The 23244-nt window shown below is 44.6% G+C and overlaps 1 protein-coding gene across 10 annotated transcripts in view; it reads right to left on the bottom strand.

Annotated features, from left to right (window-relative positions):
• fbrsl1 (fibrosin-like 1) overlaps nt 1-23244 on the bottom strand; it is a 293451-nt gene that overhangs the window by 94139 nt on the left and 176068 nt on the right. For 8 of the 10 annotated variants that reach the window (XM_061037606.1, XM_061037600.1, XM_061037601.1 and 5 more), the window contains one exon: nt 9866-9895. The exons of the other annotated variants lie outside the window; for them this stretch is intronic. In XM_061037606.1, coding sequence (XP_060893589.1) covers nt 9866-9895 — 30 coding nt within the window. The remainder of the gene's footprint in view (nt 1-9865; nt 9896-23244) is intronic. 10 annotated transcript variants of the gene reach the window in all.

Genomic DNA, 23244 nt, shown 5'->3' with positions numbered 1-23244 from the left:
GCACATCAGACGGATGCGTTTGACATTTACACAGCTTTCAACACTTCAGAGACAGGAGATTTATTCCGCCAGTGGCCCTGGATGCAGCCAGGCCTCGACCTGGGCTGGCCCCCATGACGACCCTGCAGCTCAGCCCTGAAATGAGGCCGAGCTGAGGGAAGCGGGAGAGCGAGAGAGAGCGAGTGGGGGAGAGAAAAACAGCGAGAGGCAGAGCAGGATGGATGTCTCGATTCTCCTGGACATTTTCTCTGGCAGATTCCGATAGACGTGCAAGGGGAAGACAATAAGCGGCGCGCATCCCGGAGCACATTAAAACGACTGGCCAAATTAATCACACAGTTCCACTTGTCACACTCGGAGGACAGACTGTCATGAATTCTGCCTCAGAGATAGACAGAGGAACAGAGGAGGAACTCGCCCGGCTACGCAAACGCTGGCACGGCGTCAACAACTGTCTGCCTGAATACTGATCTCAGCCCTGTACTCACTGCAAGAAATCTATAAAAAATAGGCAAAACAAAAGCTCCTGGCACTTAAGTGTCACTGTTGGTTCCTACTCAAAATAAATAAAATAATGAACACGTTGAATTAAAGGAAAAAAGAGAAAGAATGCAAAAAAGTTTTTTGTGTTTTGAGAATACAATCTGTGACCGATGCTATCCTTACAGTATGTCATTAGAGTCCATTTAAGAAGTAACATCGGATCATGTCCTTTAAATATGTGAGGACTTGAAGGTAGATGTAGAAACACAGAAACTGTAAACAACTAAATGTGAGCTGATTTCTCTCTCTCTCTCTCTCTCTCTCTCTCTCTCTCTCTCTCTGTCTCTGCAAGTGTCCAGCGCTTGAGTGGCACTTCAAAAACTGATGACAACATGGAGCAGATCTGTTCGGGATATGGCTGCTTTGATGATCAAACTGTGCAATAATTCAACTGTCCTACCCTTCAGCTCTAACTGCCTTAAACATTTCATTTAAACAATACATATCTCATATTCATACATTTTTGGCATTTCTATTTAAATCACAGCCCATTTCTCAGCATCTCAATGGATGCTCATATCTGTAGATATTTATATTATGTCCGTATTGCTTTATATCTTATTTATTCCTATTTCTTCTTATGTATTGTATATATAGTAGTAGTGTACATATAATCCTGTATATGATCCTAAATTAACCATTACTTTGTAACAGAGATAAAGTATAAAAGTTAGTGTTATACTACATTTAAAAACTACTACACTACAATGACCTATTCAACAGTGAGACAGTAGCAGTTCATCTCTTGTTCTAGTGATAAGCGAACAATGCATACATTTAGATACTGTCATACTGATGAGGGAAATAGCTTCAATCTAGAAGATATTCCTCTAGTTACATGTCTTCAGATAGTCCTGATTGTTTTGAAAAGAGTACCGACAAACCCCAATCTCCTAGAGAGAGCACACAGAGGGGTAATGGTCCATTTAGATCGCCGAGGACCAAAGCCATGTCAGATGCTCGTGGAACAACACCAATTTCCTCACGCAATTTCCCTCCTGTGGCTGCTGGGATGAGGAGCAGGGACGTGGGGCTCTGTGGCCACTCTGATGGGGCGTGGAAGCAGAGCCTCAGGTCTGCTGTGGGACCTCCTGCCGGGTCTGAAACATCAGTGCGGTGTCTGAAGGTCTCTTTGGGCTTGTGGGGAAGGACGGCGTCTTACTTCAACTCTGTTTCATAATGAATTCAACAGAAGATTTGGTGCTAAACTCTTGTGTTCTCAACCTCCATCAAACAAACTTAGAAAGCAATGCCATAAGGTTGTAGGAGGAGAAGAGTGTGTGTTTGCTTATGTGTATGCGCATGTAAGTGCTGAATTATAGTGGTGCTGTTGTGACAATATGAATGTCTACATGGCTCACTTAGCACCCCTTATTTAACTTTCTCAAACACAGAGAGATAAAAGAATCAAGTGATTGCTCTTGACCCCACTACCTGTATCTGAAAACAGCACCGAGCAAAAGTGATTTGATCATCGGATCAAATCTATAGAGCCATTTGACCCTTCACCTCCCCGGCAGGCAGCATGGGAAGTCAGCTGATTACCCCGGGTCAGCCCGGGAGCTCTGGATTAGGAAAGTATTGATCCCAGTGAAGATGTAGGCTCAAGGGAATGAGATTGAGAGAAAAAGCTCTGCCGGGTAGAAATGATATCGACCAGGAGCGCAGGCCTAGACAGGCTCTCACGTTAAACCATGTTTGAGCCTGGGACCTCGTAGTTGTCTGTGCAAACAGAGAGACGGCTTCGGCAAAAGCTGCTTTTCATAGAGACCTACTGAAAGTGGACATGAGAGAGAATGAGAGTGAGGGAGCACTGAAGCAGACGGGTTAGGGTTAGGAGAAATTCTCTCTGCATTAACCAGACACACAGAGGCCTCTGGTTCAGAGCCGACACACTTAAGGAAAGAGCCAGTGGGGGCCATGTAAATCAAGCCCGGGTGAGGAAAGATAAAGTCCTGACCCGGGTCCAAACTAAGCAGACTTTTACATTACCCAGAGTCCATGTAAACAGCACTTGGACCTGGCAGTGCTCTGTTTTACTTCGGTCATACAAAGTATGTGGTGAGGTCGAGGAGGAAGAGGGGAGGGGGTTCATGGACAGATTGATGGTGATACTTGTGGGGGGAAACTTGAAGAGCCGTCCCCCTTCCTCACTAAATTAAAGGGCTGCCTTGTCCTTTCCAACCAGAAATCCCTCAACTTTGCTTTCAGCACTCGCCGGGGGAGTGACACAGCCGGCCGGGCTGCCGGTGTGATCCTTGGAGTAGTTTGGCAAGGGAAAACCGACAGTAATGGCAGATGTACGAGGGAACAGGGAGCATTTATTCTGCTCAGAGAGAAAGAAGGAAAAACTGCCAGAAACCTGGAGGGACAGGGAATACACAACTGTGTTATGAATATAGTCATGGAAGAAAAATGGGAACAGAGGTAAAAGAGAATGAGGAAAAAAAACAACACTGATTTATATTTTTTTTCCACACCTCGTCTTTCATAAAGCTCCCTTCGGCTTTTTCTTGTCTCTGCTGACCGTGTGACTGTAACAAGCTCGCTATCTTGCCTTCAGAGGCAAACACACACACACATAGGCACACGCAAGTACAACCCTCAGCACCACCCAGTGTTTTGACGCGGCCCCAGGCCTGGTGCTGCTGAGCTGCAGCAGCAGACACTGGGCATTGGAAATTTAAGTCGGGGCAGAGGAGAAATTAGGCGAGGAGGCAAGGAAATGGGATGTTGACTTGAACTGGCCCCGGGGGCAGCTGAGAGTCTCCCTGTGCAGCTCCGCTGGCTGCCTGACAGTTTGATGGAGCGAGTGGAGGCTTCCCCGCGGCCCGAGCCGCCGTCTCTAACACTGATGTAGCTCAGTGAGGAACAGATTGAGCCTCCAGGCATCGCTCTGTACTGCTACTCCCCTCCTCTCTCTCTCTCTCTCACTCTCTAAACTGCTGCTACCAACTCTCTCTCTCGCACTAATCCTGTCAGGGCAACACACAGAAACATGTGAACTTTTAACATACAATCACATACTGCATGGACACATAAAATCACAGAAATTGCAGTAACACCCACAGAAATCTTGGCAGCCTCCTCTTCTCCTCGACAGCAATGTGATGAGCACTACAGATGCTGTTTACTGAGCTCTGGCCGATGCACGGGGGGGAAGGAGGAGGAGAGGAGGAGGAGGAGGGAGGGGGTGCAGGAAGAGGCAGAAGGAGGTAGAGTAAAGGGGCTGGCAGGCCACAGCCATAATGAAAAGAATCTGGCGGCGGCCCACTGTGTGCTGGTCATGAGAAGCATGTGCCGCCGGGGGGCTCTACTGCTAATTTCAGGGGGCAGCCAAGCGTTTCACGCTCGACTTGTCATCAGGCCAGAGGGGGCATTCATACAGGGTGACAGCAATTGCGAGAGGGCGGGCGGGTGGGGGGGTTGGGGAGGGAGGGGGGCTGAAGTGGGAGAAAGCTTGAGCTCCCTTCCCCCTCCATGTACCTCCTGTCCCCTCTCTCAAAATGATCAAACGTTTTTTGTAGGAAGGGAGCAGAATTACAAATGAGTGTCCTGTGGAAACGGCTGGAACTGGATTCAACTACTCTCTCTCCTCAGGTGGCCATGAAGGCACACCTTGTCCTCAAACCCCTGCTGTCTAAACAGGATTTGATACATGCATATTTTTACATGAAAATATTAACCTGTTCCAAAAAACTGACACATGAGTACTGCATGTAAAATGGGCTACTGTCCTTGGAGGGATGATACCGACTAAATCGAATTATTCATTACTGACGATATAATTATTTTGAACATTATTTCTATATATTGTGATAACTGTTTTGTAAACAGAGTTTGTGAAACTATTAGGGTGGGGAGGTGTTCTACAGACTTCAGTATTTAAACTGAACAATAATGATGTGACCTCTGATGAGTGTCAAGCTATCTTCTTAAAAGTTCTCACCACAACTTACTTTCCTGCCATCCATTTTCCTCTTTTCATTCTGCCTGAGTTCAACAAAGTGAACAATATTCATAAAGGACCATCATCTACACAAACACAGCTTTAAAAGCAGCTACTGTTATGCAAAAGGACACATATTGGTGGCATTGAGACAAAACAGATGTGTTTTTTTACACATTTAAAAAAGACCTATATGCTTATTGAGGCTTTTTTCATCTGCAGACCACACTTAACACAGTGTCACTTTCTCGTGCACTACAGGATTCTCTGCAGAATCATCTAAACTATAAAGCCGTACTTGTACTGTAAATTAATGTAGATTGGTGGAAAAATGTAATTGACATAATAGAAATAAAACTAGCTCAAATCAATGTATTACTTGGAAGTGTAATACCTTCTGAATATTGGGGGTTGCAGGACCCCTGCAAAGAGTACTGTGATTAAATCTGAGTAATGGCCTAACCGTAGCTCCACCATGTCCTTGGTTTCCTAAATCCCCCCCCCGGCAGTCTGTTAAAGGTGAAATGACTGAAGGCTACATCTTTAATCAGTGCCATGGACTGACCTGAGGATTGGTTGCACGCTTGGGGGTTTATCTTTCAACTTGGCTCTATAAAATGTGCACATAGTCATTGTAAATCATTAAAGGCTTGAGACAAAGGGATGAAAAGAAACGCAGGGGGGGGACTGCCAATCCAACCCCTGCATCGTGTTGGGAGCTAGCAAGGAGATGATGCTAACAGCTGGCAGCCTCCACTTTAGAAAAAGGAGAGGATTGGCTCTAGTTTGGCAGCCAGGAGAGGCAAGCGAGGGACGATCGGGGATAAAAGAGTGTGAGAGACGGAATCAGCGATGAAAGGTGGGTGGTTGATGGTAGATGAGTGGATGTGGGATGAGGTGGTGGTGGGGGGGGGGTAAGCCCGCTTTGCAAGGAGAAACTTCTGTTCATTGCCTCTGAAACAAGCCGTCACTTGAGAGGAAAAGGAAGGGACGGGAAACAGAGACAGAGAGACGGAGAGCGATGTCGAATGAAGGAGGAGAGGGGAAGGGAGGAGGCAGCCACATTGCACATCTCCAGGCTGTGAATAATTTAGAGGAGCACTGGGGAGACGAGACGAAGATGAACACAAAACACTGGCAGCGTTTGACCTAGAGCTGCAGCTACATCAGTGCACATCACAGAGCGGAGAGCTCTCTCGCTCTCGCACCCTCTTCCTCCCTCCCTCCCTCCCTCTTTCTCTCTTTTGCTCTTCATCTGCCTCCCTCTGTGTCAGGGAGGAAACAGCTGAACACTTCTCTTGTTTCGCCTCACATTCTATGAAACTCAACAGAAAGCCTGACAACTCCGTTTCATAAGGATCTCTGCTGCTCCCTCCTTGCTCTGGGCACTTCAGAGGAGTCAGAAGTTCCTCACTTGAAAACCGTTTGCGTGAACATCCGAGTTATATGGGGGCATGACACCTACATTTCTGTTTTCAGATCGTCTGATGGTTCCATCACATCATATGGGAAAGAAAAAGTAGGATGCAAGCATCAACTTCGAAGGGTTCAAACCTTGCTGCCCTGACTTATATTCTCTTTGACCTCTGTAATTGGCATTGTCAGCTTCTCTCCATTAGAGAGACGTTGAGACAATGAGTTTTAATTTTATTATCACCCCTCACAAAGCACAATGCTTTTTATTCTCTGCCACTCGCTACGATGAGATGATGGTTGTTTTTCTGTCTCTTGCATCTTAGTTTGGATTAAAATCCCAATTTGAAGACATCATGTTTGGGATATAAACAATATATAGATGAAATCATCCATTATTGGATTTGCTTCATTATAATCTTAGAAATAAAAACAATTAAGTCGAACAAATACCATATTGTTACCCAAGAAATGTGGCATTTGCTTTTAATTACCATGGAGCCTAGAAGTACTTACAAGATGTAAATTATTCATTCCATTAATCTATTTGAAATGAGTACGTTATTGATATATTTTTCCACACCAAAACTTACATTTAAAGTGAGTAATGTCTTGCAGAATATCTGTGCAGTCTATATAACAGGAGACATATTGCAGGGTGAGATTTGGACAGTGTTGTGAGCAGCCGAGCGGTGCAGACTGAGGACAGCAGCAGTAAATAACAGCCGCCCTGTGATTAGGCACGGAAGAGGTTAAACAGAGCTCGTTCACGCCGCCTTTGTCAAGGTGCTATGAATCACCTCACTCGCTGAAGTGTGTGTGTGTGTGTGTGTGTGTGTGTGTAATGAAAGGACTACTAGGCATCTGTGGTGGGAGTGACAGTTGGGTGGACAGAGGGCGGTCTGACTGACCCAGATGGGAGGGGCCATTTATTACTGTAATTAAGGAGCGGTGGGGGTACAGCAGCAGAGATTTCAATGTATTTGCACATTGAGTAATTCCTTTACAGTTCCTGAAAGTGTTGTATGAGGGACGTGGAAATATAGTGCGGAAAAAAAGGACTTAATATTGCAAGCAAACAAAACAAGAGGTAATTCTGTTCCCTCTGTATTTTCTCGGCACCCCCCCCCCCCCCCCCCCCCCCACTGTCTCCTGTTCTGTCTGCATAGCTGATATTAATGGGACGTCCCTTGTTTGTAAATGTGCCAAGTTGTGTGCACCGCTGCGGGCTGTCTATTATAGCAGGCCTCTGGGGCAGCTTTTCCATATGGCATCACATATGGCACTCAGCAGCATCAATTAATGTTGTTATAATACTGATTTTTATGAGCTCGGGTTTCACTCCTTTTTCCTCCCCGTCTCTGCTCTTCCCCCCTTTCTCCCCCGACTGTTGCTGATTCTTTGATGCTTCAAACCGCCTCTCTAAGATTCCTCAAACCTTCGACAACCTGGCTTCCGAACAGTGGAGGCTCCGGAAATTTTTTTTAAAAAGTTTTCAGAGACAAATTCTGAGCGCTTCAACCCGCTCTTCTGAACGCCGCTCAAAAACGCTGAGCATTGCTTTGTTCCTACTATAATGTCTAAGAAGGGTAACTCTAGTGCCAATGTTTCAGAATCTTTGAATCTTCTCTGAAGCTGAGACACTGTGATCAATGAAAACATGAAAAAATAAGAGAGGAGAAGACAGCAATTATAGGAAATAAAAAATATATTAGATTATATCACATACCGGTAACCAGACACCACATACACAGCCCCTGTTGTAGTTTTGGTCACATTAGGCTAGCATCAGAGCCTATTAGCGTGCTAAAATAATCCTGTGTTTATGCACAAAGAAATAGGCAGATGGAAGTAAGAACAGAATCTGAGGGCCCCTTTTTGTTCCCTGGTGCCTCTGGTGGTGGATCTGATAGGAGGGTAACAAGAGCGTAGCAAAAAGCCCCGCTTAAAAAGGTCCCAGCCACGCCAGCTTTGTCAGCGGCGTCACAATTAGAGACTAGATCACTGGCGGTTCCCAGCGAGAAACATCTCACCACCACTCCTCAATGGAACTCTTCCGTTTGAGGAACACACTCAAAGCCGGTTTTAAAAACGTTTCGGATGGCTAATCACTCGCAGGATGAAAGACCCCGGCGTGTTCGTTTGTCTCAGCGTGGGGAGCTTCCCTTGCCGTTTCTCTGTCTCTGATTCTGATTGTTTTTGTTCGTTTCCTTTTCAGCAGGCAGGCGAGGCAGGCGAGCTGGCAGGCAGCGCCGTTTGAAGGTGCAGTCAGACCCGAGTGCAGGTCTGATGCTTTGTAGTGATATTTCCAGCAGCACAATCTCATTACTTTTTGACGTGGGAGATGCGTGCAGGGGCGGATTGTCATTTCATGCTGTCAAAAGTTCCATGAGGGAGCTGAGGAATGGAACTTCAATGACCTGCGCGCCTCTGGCTCATCAGGACTGAATATATTAAACAGAATAACACAGATAACATCCAATGAACCAGATCCTTAAAGATGCTTGCAAACTTAATGTCCAGTCCCCAGAGATGTTGAAGGAACCTCTCACCTTATCTGGAATCTTTGTAATTGGATCTATTTCACAACCTCCTAAACCTGCCTGCATACATCCCCTGAACCTAATCAACCTACATACAGCGCTGCGTATACACTCAGGCAGCACATTCACATGTGTATGTAAGACAAACAGGTCTTTGTGCCTTTAAAAGGAGAAGTCCTGAGGGTAGCATCCCACACCTCTCCAAGCTGGTGAGAGCTCCTGGACGTGTTCACATGGGACGACTATTGGCAGCTCCCTGAATATAAAAAACTGGTGGGCGTCCCTCAAAGTTGGTTTCACACAGAGATCTTTCAATACAGAGAAAAACTTTGCTCTGTTTGAGAAGCTGCCAGGCACTGATTGAAGCGCCTGGTTACTATGGGCACCCCGGCCTGTTGCTGGGGCGACTGTCCTAAAGTGCTTCCTGGGTAATTTTCGAGGTCACTGGTTTGTGCACGCCTATGCGCTGCGGATAGGCCCACCCTCATTCAGTGCCCAGCAGGAACTCTTTCATTAGAGCCAGTGAATGGCCTCATTCATCCCCTTCACCTCAATTGGTCACGCTGCGTCTCCGCAGAGGGCCGGGGACAAACTTTTCTCTCTTTCCACTCCCTGATCCTCCACGCACCACCCACCTTAGTCATGCTTCACTTTTGTTCAGGAGCATGTGCTGGCTGAAGCTTCAGTGCTCATCTTTGGCAGCAAACTACCATGGACCTCCAATTAGGAGGGACATAAAGGACTACTGACATTGTGGTCTCAGTTTTATCTTGAGGAATGTTATAAAAAGGTTATGCATGACACATTATTTACCAGATGAATCAAATCAGGATAAATATCAACATTAACTGCATATACTTGGTAAAAGTGTGAACATTATTGCCTGGAATCCTCATTTTATCTCATGCTCATAAAGAAGGATACTCATTTAGATTGAATGATATTTTCATGGTGCAGAATTTTGTATGGCTCTTTATGGTGTATCAGTTCATTAATCCTAACTTCCTTACTCCTATTTCTATCTCACTGTTGCACCAAAAGCCCCAAGGAGCCGTTCAGCACAACTCAGAGCCATTCCATCTCTAAGTTGCCTCTCTCTCCACTGAATCGCTCCGGTAACTGCAGTGCTCAGCCATGCTAGTGGGTCCTCTACTCTCTGCCTTTTTTTGGCCCTCAAGTGAGTCTCAGGTCTGGCCTAGTGAGAAGTGACTAATTGTCTTGAGTTGTTAGTGTGCCTGGAATGAGATCCACTTCAATTGCCGACAGGGTGCACAATAATTTTGTCCCCCCGCCCCCCTCTCTCTTTCTCCCTCTTGCAGCAGATTTACCCCCTCTGCTTCTCAAGCTACTGAGCTGTAAAATTGAGTGGACGGCAGGCAGGATAAAGAATGAGACCTGGCATTGTGGACGCACTAACCTTGAGGAGGGCCACTGCTGCTGGCTGCACCTAAAGAGATGGAGACAGAACGTCAGCCATATTGGACTGAGGAAGGTTGAAAATGAGGAAAGGAGGAAAGACCAAAGGAAGAGAGACAGGTGGAGAGCCTTGCTGAAGACACAACATGAAGGCTTAGCAAGCACAATCGGACATGCACACTAGAACACATAGATGACTGGGTGTCAACCACAGAAGAAGAAAAAAATAGACCATGTAATATCTAGCCTGATTAGTTTCTCAGCTTCTGCAGTGCACATGTAACAGCTTATGAACATTTGAACCTTTGAAGTTAGATTAATCACACTGAAAACTTAACATCTGACAAAATATACAGATATTTGCAAACACTATCGTAAAAACGACCCCGGTGCATATTTTAATGCAGTTCTATGCAAAATCATCCCCCTGAATTAAATCAACTCGTATACTCTTGGAATGGATGTGAGCAATCAATTACTATGATTCAAAAATACACTAGTTGCGGTTAAGATGTGAACAAATGGTGCCTCGGTCGCTTACAGATGATATTAGTGCTCTGAGCTGCTCTCTCTCCACGAGAGATTAAGTAGGTTTGTACTCTCCCAGGCGGGCAGCGCTCCCCCCTCCAGGGTGCTGCACTATCATTTGCAGGAAAATTACTTCAGTAATGAAGAATCCAGGCCCATAAATCCTTGTGGCCTCACCTTCCATCGCCTTCCAAGTCTCGCTGAACAGCTAGTAAAAATTCCCTTTAAAAAATTCATAGCGCAATTTTGCTCAAATCCCTCCCAGCAAGCACAATTATGGAACTTTCATCTCAATTGATTTATGTCCTGGGCTAAGAGAAGGGGGGCAGGGGGCTAGAGGAGGAGGAGGAGGAGGAGGAAAAAAAAACAAGTGGTAAATCATTGTTTTTAAAAGGGAAGGCGTAAGGCCTTTTGTCACACTCAGTATACTGTGTTGTTGTGAAAGGCGATGGAGAGGAGGACAGATAGAGGGAGGCGGAAGAGGGAAGGGAATGTCTGAAGGGTTTGAAAGCAGAAGTGAAATGGCAGAAAGGAGGAGGAGGGGAGGGGGATGGCGGGTGAAAGGAGCGGTATTCCACTTGATTAATAACACTAATCAAATTATACAGTGTTCCACTGTGCCCTGAAATCTGGGGCCATAATGTCCTCTAATGGCGAGGTTCATGGAGCTAAACTTCAGAGGGAAAACACGGTGCTGACTGCCGCATGCCTTAATGAAGGCAGTAAAACATCCATTTCCAGAAGCCATGAAATGAAAGGCAAGATTGTAGATGTGCACCCAGTGGCTCTCCCACTGCAAAAAAAAAAAATGGCAGGCTGTTAACACAAAAGACAGAGTCGGAGGAAGAGAAGGACAGAAAAATGCAAGACCTTAAGAAGAGAAATGAGCAGAGAATAGTACAAGTGAAGAGATTTAAAGGGCAAGAACACCAAGAGTAAGGAAATGTAACAGGAAGGGGGATGATGAAATAGGGATAGAAAGAAGGATTGGTAGATGCTCTCACTGCTTTATTTCAAGAGAAGTTCTCTCCTGGCATGAAGACAATCTGTGTCTGCTGATTATGGATGAGCCAGGCTGCTTTACTGTGTCTGTTATACTTAGTGCTGCTGACAGCGGCCACAATTCATCTCTATTTAGTTGCTGATGCACCTAACCACAGCATCCTCCCCCTCATCTATCTCAATACCACTCCATTAGAGTATTCCCTCTGTCCATCCAGGCATACTTTTTGTTGATCCACCTATTCATCCGTATTTCCAGTCCTCCATCCATCCATTTGTGCATTCCTAGCCCCTCCATCGTCCAGGACATCCACCCATCGGTTTATCCATCTGTAATTCCTCTCATTCAGCTCTGAAACATCTGACTTACACAACAATAATGCTCTGACCTTATCTGTCAGCTATTTGCCATACCTAAGGGGTTAGCTTTTTATGTCTAGGCAGTATGCCAACGGCAGTATGACTTCTGCTGGCAGTGGTCTACGTTTAACACGTGAAGAAATCAAAGTGGACCATTAAAGATACGCTATGGCTGTAGTCGTTAAGTTTAATCCTGCAGAAAACAAAAGTCTGCAGCACTCGAGCCAGCAAAACCAGAACCTCACATGTGAAGTTGGTTTGAGTAAGAATCATGGTTTGTATTTATTCTACTTAATTGCTCTTGCTACAAACAATCAAATCAGTCTTTGCATCTTAAGTAAAGCAAATGTTGTGCGTCGTCCTTGGGGCAAAATTCATTCTGTAGAGCACAGAATGAGAAACAACAAAGCTGAGAAAACACAGATTGCTATTGTTATTATTATCATAATTACACTTGTGCTTATCATGCAAGCAGCCTCAATCAGGATGAAATACAGTTTCATTTGATGAAGCTTCCTGTTTTGACTGGCTTGAGTTTGTGAACCACACACTTGGCTGATGTGCCAAAAACTCAATCAGGCACAATTACATAGCCATCAGATAGAAATGTAATTGATTTGAAAGCTGACATGAGATATAACTACATTACAGGGGAGGCACAGTGGGGAGGCTCCTTGGGGACAGGGCCTACGGGGAGCTCATTATCGCCAAGCTTTGAATTATTGAGTGCTAAGGCAGTGACATTGAGGAATAGAGGCGGGTGATTGGCTGTTACAACTCGGCAAGTGTTTATCTCAACTTACAGCAACCTAAGACGTCTGAAGGAGTGATCTGGCCCTGCATGAATATTGAAAGAGGAGAAGTTGTAATGGTTCATTATTGAAAGGGTTCAGGCCAAGGTACAGTCCACATCATGTCTGCAGGTGCACATGATGCCTGTAGGTGCACAGCTTGTTTTTATATTCAGTTAAAACAACGGAAAATACAAATGGCCATGCCTGTCACGGGCCTCGTCTATTGCAATTATACCAATAATAACTTTGCTTTCTACATTATATCGCGCAGCTCTGATTTAGTGATGTCTAAGGGTACGGTTGGCTGTGGAAACGCAAGCAAGATCAGGGTTTACCATACCAAACCGGACTGAACCAAACCGGACTGAACCAAACCGGACTGAACCAAACTGGATGGCTTGGTGGAAACAGGGCTTTAGATACAAGTAAGGAAAACATCCAAGTTACAAGTCCGTTTGCTACCTAAAATATTCTTGGGGGGAAAGCATCATTAGAGGTCCAAGAAAATAAAATGAACTTTTATTAAGTGATTTACGTGAAGGTCAGTTTATCATACATGGGTCTTAGATCCCATGCATTTAACATTTTGGTTATCATCTAGTTCGGTGAATCATCTCATCTCACATCTTACCTCTTTAAAACAAGAGCTGTGTTGGTTAAATAATGTACTTTCCAAAATGTACTTTCTCTTTATTAAAATGTTCTAGGTAGCGTTTTGTCCTCTCCAGTTGTTGCTGAGGTTACTTGTTTCATACAGCTAGCATCAGCAATGTTACTTGTGTTAATATGTGTTTGTCTCACTTCTCTCTTTTTGAAGTAAATTACTGCCACTTGCATTATTTTTTCAGTAGTTCCACTTCTTAGTTTTTCATACTCAAAGAGCTTAAATGAGATGGCAGTGTCCCTTGGGCTGGGGCTTGAAGTATCACATCTGCCTGACCCTGACCACTAGCCTGTGGGTGTTCCCTGAAGTGCTGAGGGGTGACTGTTGAGAGGATAAAGATATAAGTCACTGCAGAGGGGCCTCAGTGTCCCTGAGGAAACTGGTGACTGCCTACCTCTGGGAGAGCTCTGCCCCCCCCCCCCCCCCCCCCCCCCCCCCCAGGCCTCTGCCACTGATCACTCTCTGTCTCTGACTGTCTTTCTATCACTCTTCTCTCCCTCCTCACACAGCCCTCCTGTGTGCTTTCTCACAAAAATGAGAACTCAATTAATTCAGCCGAATTGAGGACGGAGGAGACGGAGGAGGTGGAGAAGCCCAGAGAGAGACAGAGAACAAGGAAGAGAGGGAAGCCAGACAGAGCTGCTTGTCGACCTGCAGCCTGGAGACGGCAAACAGAGCATTGGGTGACTGTGCATGAGCATTAAGTCTTTAGCCAAGTTAATCCTGTCTGCAGTTTAAACATGCCCGATGAACGAACACCCCTTATTACAGAGGGGAATGCTGGGTAAATAGACAGGTCATAGGGAGGCAGACAGGGAGAGGAGAAAGCAACGCCTGGAAAGGATGAAGACGGAGCAGAGATGATTAAAGACGTGCTGACACTCCATGTCCTGCGTGTTGTTTATTTACACGGATGCTCAGAGGGTCACACAAGCTGGCCTTTAATTTAATTCCAGGGATGACTGAAATGATCATCAAAACAGTGTAGATGTTAAATCACAGTCCAGGATGTTGCACTTTATCCCCTTATAATAATCTACGAGTATTACCATTACTGAGGAAACACCTTAGCTTCTGTTCAAGCTAGAGGAGTGAACAGACTGTGGTTTGAAAATGCTGCATGCATGACTTTAGTAAGAGGACCACATGCTAAAGATGCTAAGTGCAATCACACAGGCAACAAAGTCAAGGGAGCCGGTCACCCTGCTTAATGCTATATTAAGGTGCTACAACAAGCCTCCACACAGCTCAGCTAATTTTCTCATAGCCTTGCAGAAAAAAAACTGGCAGAAAACCAGCTGTTAGCAGGGGCTGTCGCCAGGTTTGAGGTCAACAGCGCGTACACACATACACAAACACTAAATGTGATACGAGGTGGTACGCTGCAGATTTCAAACAGCTACCTACTCATAAAAAAAGGAAAGAAAAAAATACAACGCAACCACATTTTTAATTTGGATTTTGCTTTGAGTAAACACATATTTTCTCGGTGTGTCAGTGAGAATTAAACTAACAAATCAAATGCAAAGACCAGTTTTTTTTTTATCGCAGGACTAGTTGGAAGCTGTGAGATGTTATCTCCAGTGCGATGGTGTTATAAAAGTAACCACTTTCTCGAGACGGAGTGTAAATCTTGCACTATCTGGGAGTTTTTTTTATGTTCACTTGTGACTGCAGTACATATATTAGAATGTTTTACCAGTCCCAGCACCAGGACAAGACTAGTAAAACAGGCGAGTCAGGTAGTGCTAAATGTTTCATATGATAAATACCTTCCATGTTAGAAGTCAGAGGGGAGTGTGGCATTCCAAGAAAATCAGTCTGCCACTAGCACTTACAGTGATTGAATAGCCTGTAAACAGGAGCAGCGGACTTCCTTGACACTCTCTGGGAGATACTAATGTAGTCATGGAGGGAAGGGGGGAGGTGGGGTTGCTGAAGTTCATGAACTAAACAGGGAGTGCAGGAGCTTTAGAAATCACCCTGTCTATGCACTTGGCCGGGTATCTGAAACTGCAAAATAAAAGCACAAGACTGTCGAGCAAAGTACGTCAAGTCAGTCATAAGACACCCTCACTCAATGGCCGATAGTGTTCCTCGCATTAGTCCAAATTAAAGTGAGATCTATATTTAACGATCTAATTTAAAAAAAGACGTATGATGACACTTTCCCTCGTTTCGGCTTCCCCTCTACAAAACCCTGAGGAGAATACATGCTTCTCTGTGCATGCTGCTTCTAAATGGACCTTTTGCTTGTTTGCTAGCATCTTTCTTATCTCCAGATTCATCTCAGTCATAGATGTTTTTTTTCCAGATCCATGACCAATCGGGGCAGTGAGAAGACTGCAGCTGGTCTTGTTGATGTGGCAGGTCGAATTAAAGGCAATACGAGCATGGAAATGAATTAAGCTATAAAAATTAAGCGTTGCAGTTAAAGGCAAATCTATGTGTCTTCGCCACACATCAGCTGACATTGACACAATATTGAGCCTCAGGATATTAAACATATAACAACCTTAAAGATGATGGGTTATTCAATGGCCTTAGCTTGGGTTGAATGAACAGAGGCACAAAGCTTTCCACTGCAAACTTAACATGTTTGTTGTTCTGTCAAAACTATATTCAGTGTCTTCCTGACGACAGAATGTGTGACAGTGAAACAACCATGCGTGAGACGCTCTTTAAAACTTGTTTCAATTTCTAATGTCAGCTCTCTGGGGAATAACAGATATATTTTGGGTGTTCATTTTCACAGCACTCAGACAGGAAGGAGGAGAGGTGGTGAGAGTTCAAACTCTGCAGCTACAGCAGTTTCGTTGGTGGTGAGCCGTTGTAAAAATGTGAGAAAAACCACAACCTATGTGCCTATTGAGCAAACATGACAAACCACAAAGGATGCTGTGAGTCGCTAAAAGAGCAGAATATCTCCAAAGGGGGTGAAGCCACAACCCAACACAAACTGAAACTTAATCCTGTGAAAAAAACAAAAAACAACACAAGTTCAGTTTTGCACAGTGTTGGGGAAGCTGCTGTGAAAGCTACTAACTCAGCAAGTTTTGTCTAGTCAAGTATGGTAAACTAAAGCTCTGAGAAATTAAGGTTATCAACTTGTCTGAGAAAATGTAATACTAAAGAGACCCGCGTCAGCAAGAATGCCAAACAATTAAGTTCATTGCAATGGCGCCCCCTTGTTAACATACATGAATAAACCATAAACAATGTTAAAATGTAAGAAATCAGTCTGACACCTGCTATTCATGAAAAAAGGTTATTCATTAAGGTACTTATACCAAGCATGAATAATCAGTAACCCAGATAACTTCTGTACGAGAATGCACAAACTTCTCTGAACCCCTTATTAATAAATATGAATAATTGACATTCATGACTGATGTATAACCTCTGCATGCCTTCACATCGGTCAATAAATAAGATAGGGCTGGTAAAATAGGCATCCATTACAATGGAGAAGTATAGTAAAGTAGTAATACAGTATTCCTTTTTTTTTTTTGGCTCAAATCTTTTGTAATTTTGGGAATAACTATACTATATTAAGCTGTGAATGCAGGTGAACTACCAGCAAGCCTCTGCAAATAGTAGGTTAAACTACTTTATTAATCACAAGAAGCCCAGCACTCCCCAACACCGCTGCTCTATTATACCAGTGGCATCAACACAGTGGATAACCCACATGAATGACTGGAGTACTATATGTTTCTATAGAAGGCATGAGGGGTCACTGAATGATAAATATATTCAAGATGTTATGACGTTAACTTCACAGTCATGAGATCTACCAAGCTGAGAATGTTTTCTAGAAACATGGTACTTTTCTGGGGATCTGTGGTGTCATTATATCTTGCTAAGACAATTTTGGTTAGCAAAAGCCCCCAAAAAAGAACCAATCTGAGAGACTTTGTACAACATGGGTATGACAATAAAGCTCTTAACCCATTACACAGAAACACACCTGAATCCCAGACACCTGCGCCACATCTCCTCTGACCCCGAAAACATGAAGCCAAGACTAGAAACACTATGCGACCATTTGGTTTTGTTTGTCTTCCTGGGGCCGTCTTGGCTCTCGGAAACCCTACCCTGGCATTCGCCTCTAATCCCCAGAGAGTGAAACGCCGGGGCCAGCGGCATACAGATAAGCACCAGGTGATTGCATATCTGTGACAGACCACCGTGGAAGCCCGCAAATATGGTCCTGGCTTCTCTCCTAATTTGATGGCCTCTCTCCTGTCCTGCACTTGGTCTCGGAGGTAGCTCCTGTATCAACTTACATCAAGCCCCTTACCTTCAAATAACAAGAGCTGCAACTGATTCAATTGAGCAGAATTGCACACAGTTCATTGGCTTTTGGCTGGGGCTGGCGCAGTAGACGGAAGCCGTGTGCGTAGACGAGGAGTATCAGTTGACCCAGGCTAATTATTCATACGGTCTTGTTGTGATGGCTGCTGCTCCCTTAAGGTCAGGCAGCAGCAGCTGAGGGGAAAACAAAAACATTTCCTACTAAAACAGAGTTGACACCGCCGGGGTTTTCTACAGGAAACCATGAAAGAAAATCTGATGCCTTATAGGAAAAAAAAAAAAAAAAAAAAGTCACAAAGAGAAGTGAGCTCTCTGTGTGCTGCGGTAAGTGGATAACAGTGTGACAGCTATACATTCCCTACTGGAGGCTGTGTTTGATGCAATGGAGGATATGATTTGAGAAGATGGCTCGGAAAAGGAAAGATGAAACCAGAACAGTGCAGCTCCCTAAATAATAGCACCCTCTGTGTCTTCACAACCACAGGCAGGCTTTAGCTTGAAATTTGTAATTACAGTCATTGTGATTTCGACAAATGGGCCTCCAATACGCTCTTCAACGGTGAAAATACAGGGTGCGTTACCCATGAGGAGTCTAAAAGCATTCTTTGAAAAAAAAAAAAGGTTTCTCCAGCAGCTCTTGGATGGCAGGTATTTAAAAATGTCCCGATGTATGCAAAAATATTCCAACAAATTCAATCCGTGACTTTTACTGAGGCACAAACTCAATGACTCCTCCCGAGGAACACTGGGAGAAAACGAGTAACCTTTAAGCCCGGATGAGCGGCTTTCTCACCTCTATTTACAATCAAAACGAACGGCAGAAATGTGTCCCCACAAGTACACGCGCACAGAGGCCACTTATGAGCAAGCACAATAGTGTGGCAATTAGCGGCTAGAGAGAAAGAATGCTGGATCGGTTACAGTTGTTGAATGTTAATTACAGCGTTTTACGGCGTTGAGGAGATAACGAGTTAGCGCCTGGTGACAGCAGCGACACGTCTTTTAACGAGAGCCGTGGAAATTTATGAAACTTGAGATCAGGGACAATGAGGCGTTACTGGCTTGTCAGATGCTCTCTTGCTCACCCTCCCTTTGTCCTAATGAAGGCAGACACTTGTTTCTTTCTCTTCTCGGCTTGTTCAGGAGCTGTTAGCCCGAGATGATTATTGTTCATCCAGGAAAGGTAAAATCATCAGATTGGGATTCTGTCCTCGTCCACTCTAAATACCTCATCATCGCACATCATCAGCCTTTTATTCTTTGAGCAGCTTGTGCTAAAGTTAAATAGATAGTGGAAAAATAAAGAGAAAACATGTGGACACATAAAGGCCAAAGATAAACACGGGGTCATATTACAGTTAATTCCCTGTCTGAGGCAGGAAACACAGCCAGTAGCCAGACAAATGTGAGTGACCATTCATTTCTCTCTATCTAAATAGCAAGGGATCAAGAGCTTGGTGAAATCCGGGGGGGGGTTAACTTGGTCATGTTGTGAAGCCCGCTTTGGAATTTAGGTTAATGGAATCATTGATAGGGCTCAGCTCTAATGCCAGCAACGCTTAAGAGAATCCATACCTCATGATTTAGACAAATCCTGGAACACTCTTCAAAGTTTCCCCCTGCTGACCCTGGCAAGACTTTTATAAAACAGACTCGAGAGAAGTCTGGGGATTTCTCTGAGTCCACACAGTCACTGCTAACCACAATCCCAGAGGCTGTATCAGCGGCTTAAACGCTTTTATAGAATATTACATCAGTTATGCTTGCAAAAATGACAGCCCCAATGGAAATATTAGCCTAATAAACGAATAAAGAAGGTCTGTTTTCTTTTCTCTTTTTTTTTATTCTTGGCAAATAATGTGAAGCATGAACAGTGTACTGTAGCTCATGTCTAGACTTGGAGCTCCATCGCTCGGAGTTCACTTGGCCTAGCTCTGAAAAAAGTGATTTATATTGGCATCAGAGTTTCTCGACTTACCACTAATGAAGCCGTATTACAAATTACGCTGCAACAAGATTGTAAGAATGTAAATTAACTCGCAGTCTCCACAGAGAAGCTGCTGACCTATTAGAAATACATGTGGTGGGAAAGAGCAGTCACCAATGTGGGCTGCAGCCTACTTGAATTATAGTGACTAGCCTGCTGGAGAGAGAGAGAGGGAGAGAGAGGGAGAGAGAGGGAGAGAGAGGGAGAGGGAGAGAGAGGGAGAGAGAGGGAGAGAGAGGGAGAGAGAGGGAGAGGGAGAGAGAGGGAGAGAGAGGGAGAGAGAGAGCCCGGGAAGATCTTTTAAAACCACAGAAGACGAGGCGCCTCGGATGGTGTTCAGATGTCAATAAAAACAGGTGTTAACCAGCTTAGCTAAGATGTTAAGAGCTTGGATAATCCTAGCCTGGATCCAAGAGGGATCCGGCTCTGGAATACTAATGCTGAGGATGCACCGTTAAATCACACAGAGTTGATTAGGAGGTTGGTTTTGAGAGGAGCTGCGGCTACAGGCTGTCAGAGCTCAATTTGCATCTGCTGGCAATTAGAAAGGATTGAAGAAGAAGAAGAAGAAGGGACGTTCATGTGTAGACAATACTTGGTTGTGGGAAGCGTCAGCCAGGTATGCAATGAACGAGCTTACTTTGAGAAAAAACAAAAAACTGCCACATATTTTTATTCAAAGAGCAAAAAGCACATCCTCTCATCTCACATTACACATCCGAGATTTTCCTTAAGAATTTACCTGCAGAGAAAGAAAAAAAGTTCTGCTTTATTTCACCGCACCTCGAAACACTAATATGCTGTAATTATGATGTGCTGTCAGCATTCAAAAACATTTCCTCGGTGTCATCTAAGACTCCGAGGGGGAGAGAAAAAAAAAAAGATACATCAAGTAGTTCCTGCAAAACTTGTCTCGACAAACACAAAGAATTTGAAGCAGATGTTCAATTGTGCCTTAAGCATGAAATCAAAAACTAAAAAAAAAAAAAACTAAATATGGAAGAATACCCCAAGAAAAGAAAAAGAAACATGGTCTTGTTTTGCAAATACACTTTCATAGTAAACAAACCTACATCGTTTCTGCAGGAAACCCCTCCCATGTTGTGAAAAGCTCGTCAATCCGAAAAAACCTCTTTGGCTAAACATAAATAAATGCATCGCTCGTGTGTCACATAATCGCCTTTTTAAGGCGTCACCTCGCCTGCTCCATACATTCATACGTTATCCTACATGCCACCCTATAATCAAATCAGCATCTGGTGTCAGGGTGGCTTGCGGTTTGGGGTGTTCTCATTTGTAAACACCACCTGCCAGTTCTCACTCCTCTTCACTCACTGGGTGACATTAGCGCGAGCGTGAAATGTGATTTGGCGTCGAGCAAACCTTCACACCGAGCACATCTGAGTCTGCCCACCTGGAAGGAAGCGTGAAATATCGCCGGTCACCCGAGTCAGACGGAGTTTTCATGCATAAGACAAGGCGGCTGCACTACAGTCCTGCAGGATAAACCGTGTTTAATCCAGCTGATGTTTTCCCCGCTCATGTACAGGGACAGAGTGTTTATCATTTCAGTTCAGTTAACTTACACTTCCTTTAATGCTGCTGACATACTCTAAACACTTACAGAGCAACATATGCTAATACAAGATGTAAGGTTTTCCCCTTCTAGTTGGTACATAATGAAAAGTTCTACAATACCTATTCACTAGTGGTGCAAAGGATCACAGATCTCTCGGTTCAGATTGCATCATAGATTTTTTTGCCAAGCATTAGATCGGTTTTTCGGATCGACAAAAAAAAGAGAAAAAAGATATTTATCATCTAACTTTTCTACTACTCAGCACGCCATGACTCAAACTGTGCATAGCTCTGCACAGGGACTCAGAGGCCGTACATTTGTTTTACACTATAACGTTTTCTATCGACCCGCGAGTCACGTGCGGCCTGAACCGTGGGGGGTGATCTGAATGGATCACGGATCAGCAGCGATCTGTTTCTCCACTACTATTGACACAAAATCTGTGCCTCTATGTGTCTTAGGATCTTTTTTTAAAGCTAGTATAGATCCCTCATGCTTGCATTTTCCCCTGCTGACCACTTTAGTTTCTCCGCACAAAGCTGTTCCAAGTCGCTTGTTAATCACACACACACAGCTATTGATGCAAAGCCTTAAAGCGCCTCCCAATCCAGGAAGATCAATCATTAGACAATTTATGCTTGTTGGTCAGGTTTAGTTAATAGGACGCCGCTTCACGCCGTCTACATGATCACACATAATGCAATCAGATTTCCATTGACAGAGTGCCTAAGCTATGATTAGATTTCCCTGTGGAGGTAGAAGAAGACACATATATAATCTCTGCCCAGCACTCTACACCTGCCATGCAGCAGGAGAACTTATGTGGTGTGTGCCAAATGCAAAGTGACATGGAAGAACTGACACATCACCTATAAATTGCCAGTGTCTTGCCTTTTGATGAATGTCAACAAAGCAGTTAGCAGGGAGGAAATGAGAAAAAGAGAGAGAGGACAGGAGGGGAGAGAGAGCGAGAGCGAGAGCGAGAGAGGGAGGAGTGAGGGGAACACACAATTATAAAAGCTTCATTTCTTCGGAGAACCATAAAGTCTCGTCCCAGAAGGGCAGCTGAGCACAAATCAATTTCTTTCAGTCGATTACAAGCACTGAGGTTCTAACCTTCATTTGTGAGTCTAATACTCCAACAGTTATGTAGAACACATACCAATTAAGCAATTCTGCTGGAATAAGAGGGCCGTGAACTGACGCGATTATGGAGGCCGGGCCCCTGGGGAGGTCGGGTTATCGGCTCAGGAGCAGGGGAAGACGATGGGAGCGGGCCAGGGGAGAAAAGGGGGAGAGAGATGGCAGAGGCAGAAGAGAGATGGAAGCCAAGGAAAAAAGTCATTTATTAAGTCTAATACTCTGTGAAATGTTCCCATGGTAATAAGGCGGGGAGATTGCGTTAATATCAGGGAGCCATGCAGAAAAGGTCACTCGATATCTGCACCGCCCACCGGGGTCGCGCTGATGGGAGCTGCTCAAACACATCTGATAATGCTCTCTGCGTCGCCGCTCGGCGCCAGAGGTCGAGAGGATGGGAGCTCCGGGAGAAAAAAAAAGATGCTATTTGTGGAAATTGCACTGACGTACCGCTGTGCTCTGACACAATTCTCACTGCTGGCTTTTAATGTGCAGACAGCTGCAGGGACGAGTGAATGGAATGAGCATGATGACACCCAGTCAAAGATTATCAGGCGTAAACGTATAGCTCCGCGCCGCATTATGCTTTTCACTAAATTCTGATTCTGCGATCATTCATCTTCACAATGACATGAATTCACGGGAAAGGCAGTCAGATATCTGTTTGCACACAGGCTCATGAAAGGAAGCGCATTGGAGGCACTCTCCATCTTTCTATTGTCACAAGCTAAATCTGATGCCATTTTCCTCTTGATTTAAGGTGCCGGCGTGCATCTCTCCAGATATGTGCAGATCAACACATTGTCATTCACTGCCAAGGCGCACCTTAACCACCGCCCTCGCTGCCAGAAGATTTATGGTAATTGATAGCATGTGATAGGATGCAGCCCATAAACCCATGTGAGGTATGTGTTTCTATGGTAACCCTTCCCTCTATTCGCTAGCCCTATGCGCCTTGGTGTTTTACTTTTCTCCCTGCATTGTAGGCACTGTCTTTTCGGATGCCGGT

Source organism: Labrus mixtus, chromosome 5, assembly GCF_963584025.1.
Source record: "Labrus mixtus chromosome 5, fLabMix1.1, whole genome shotgun sequence".
Lineage (NCBI taxonomy): Eukaryota > Metazoa > Chordata > Actinopteri > Labriformes > Labridae > Labrus > Labrus mixtus.
This window is presented reverse-complemented; position numbering and strand designations above follow the sequence as displayed.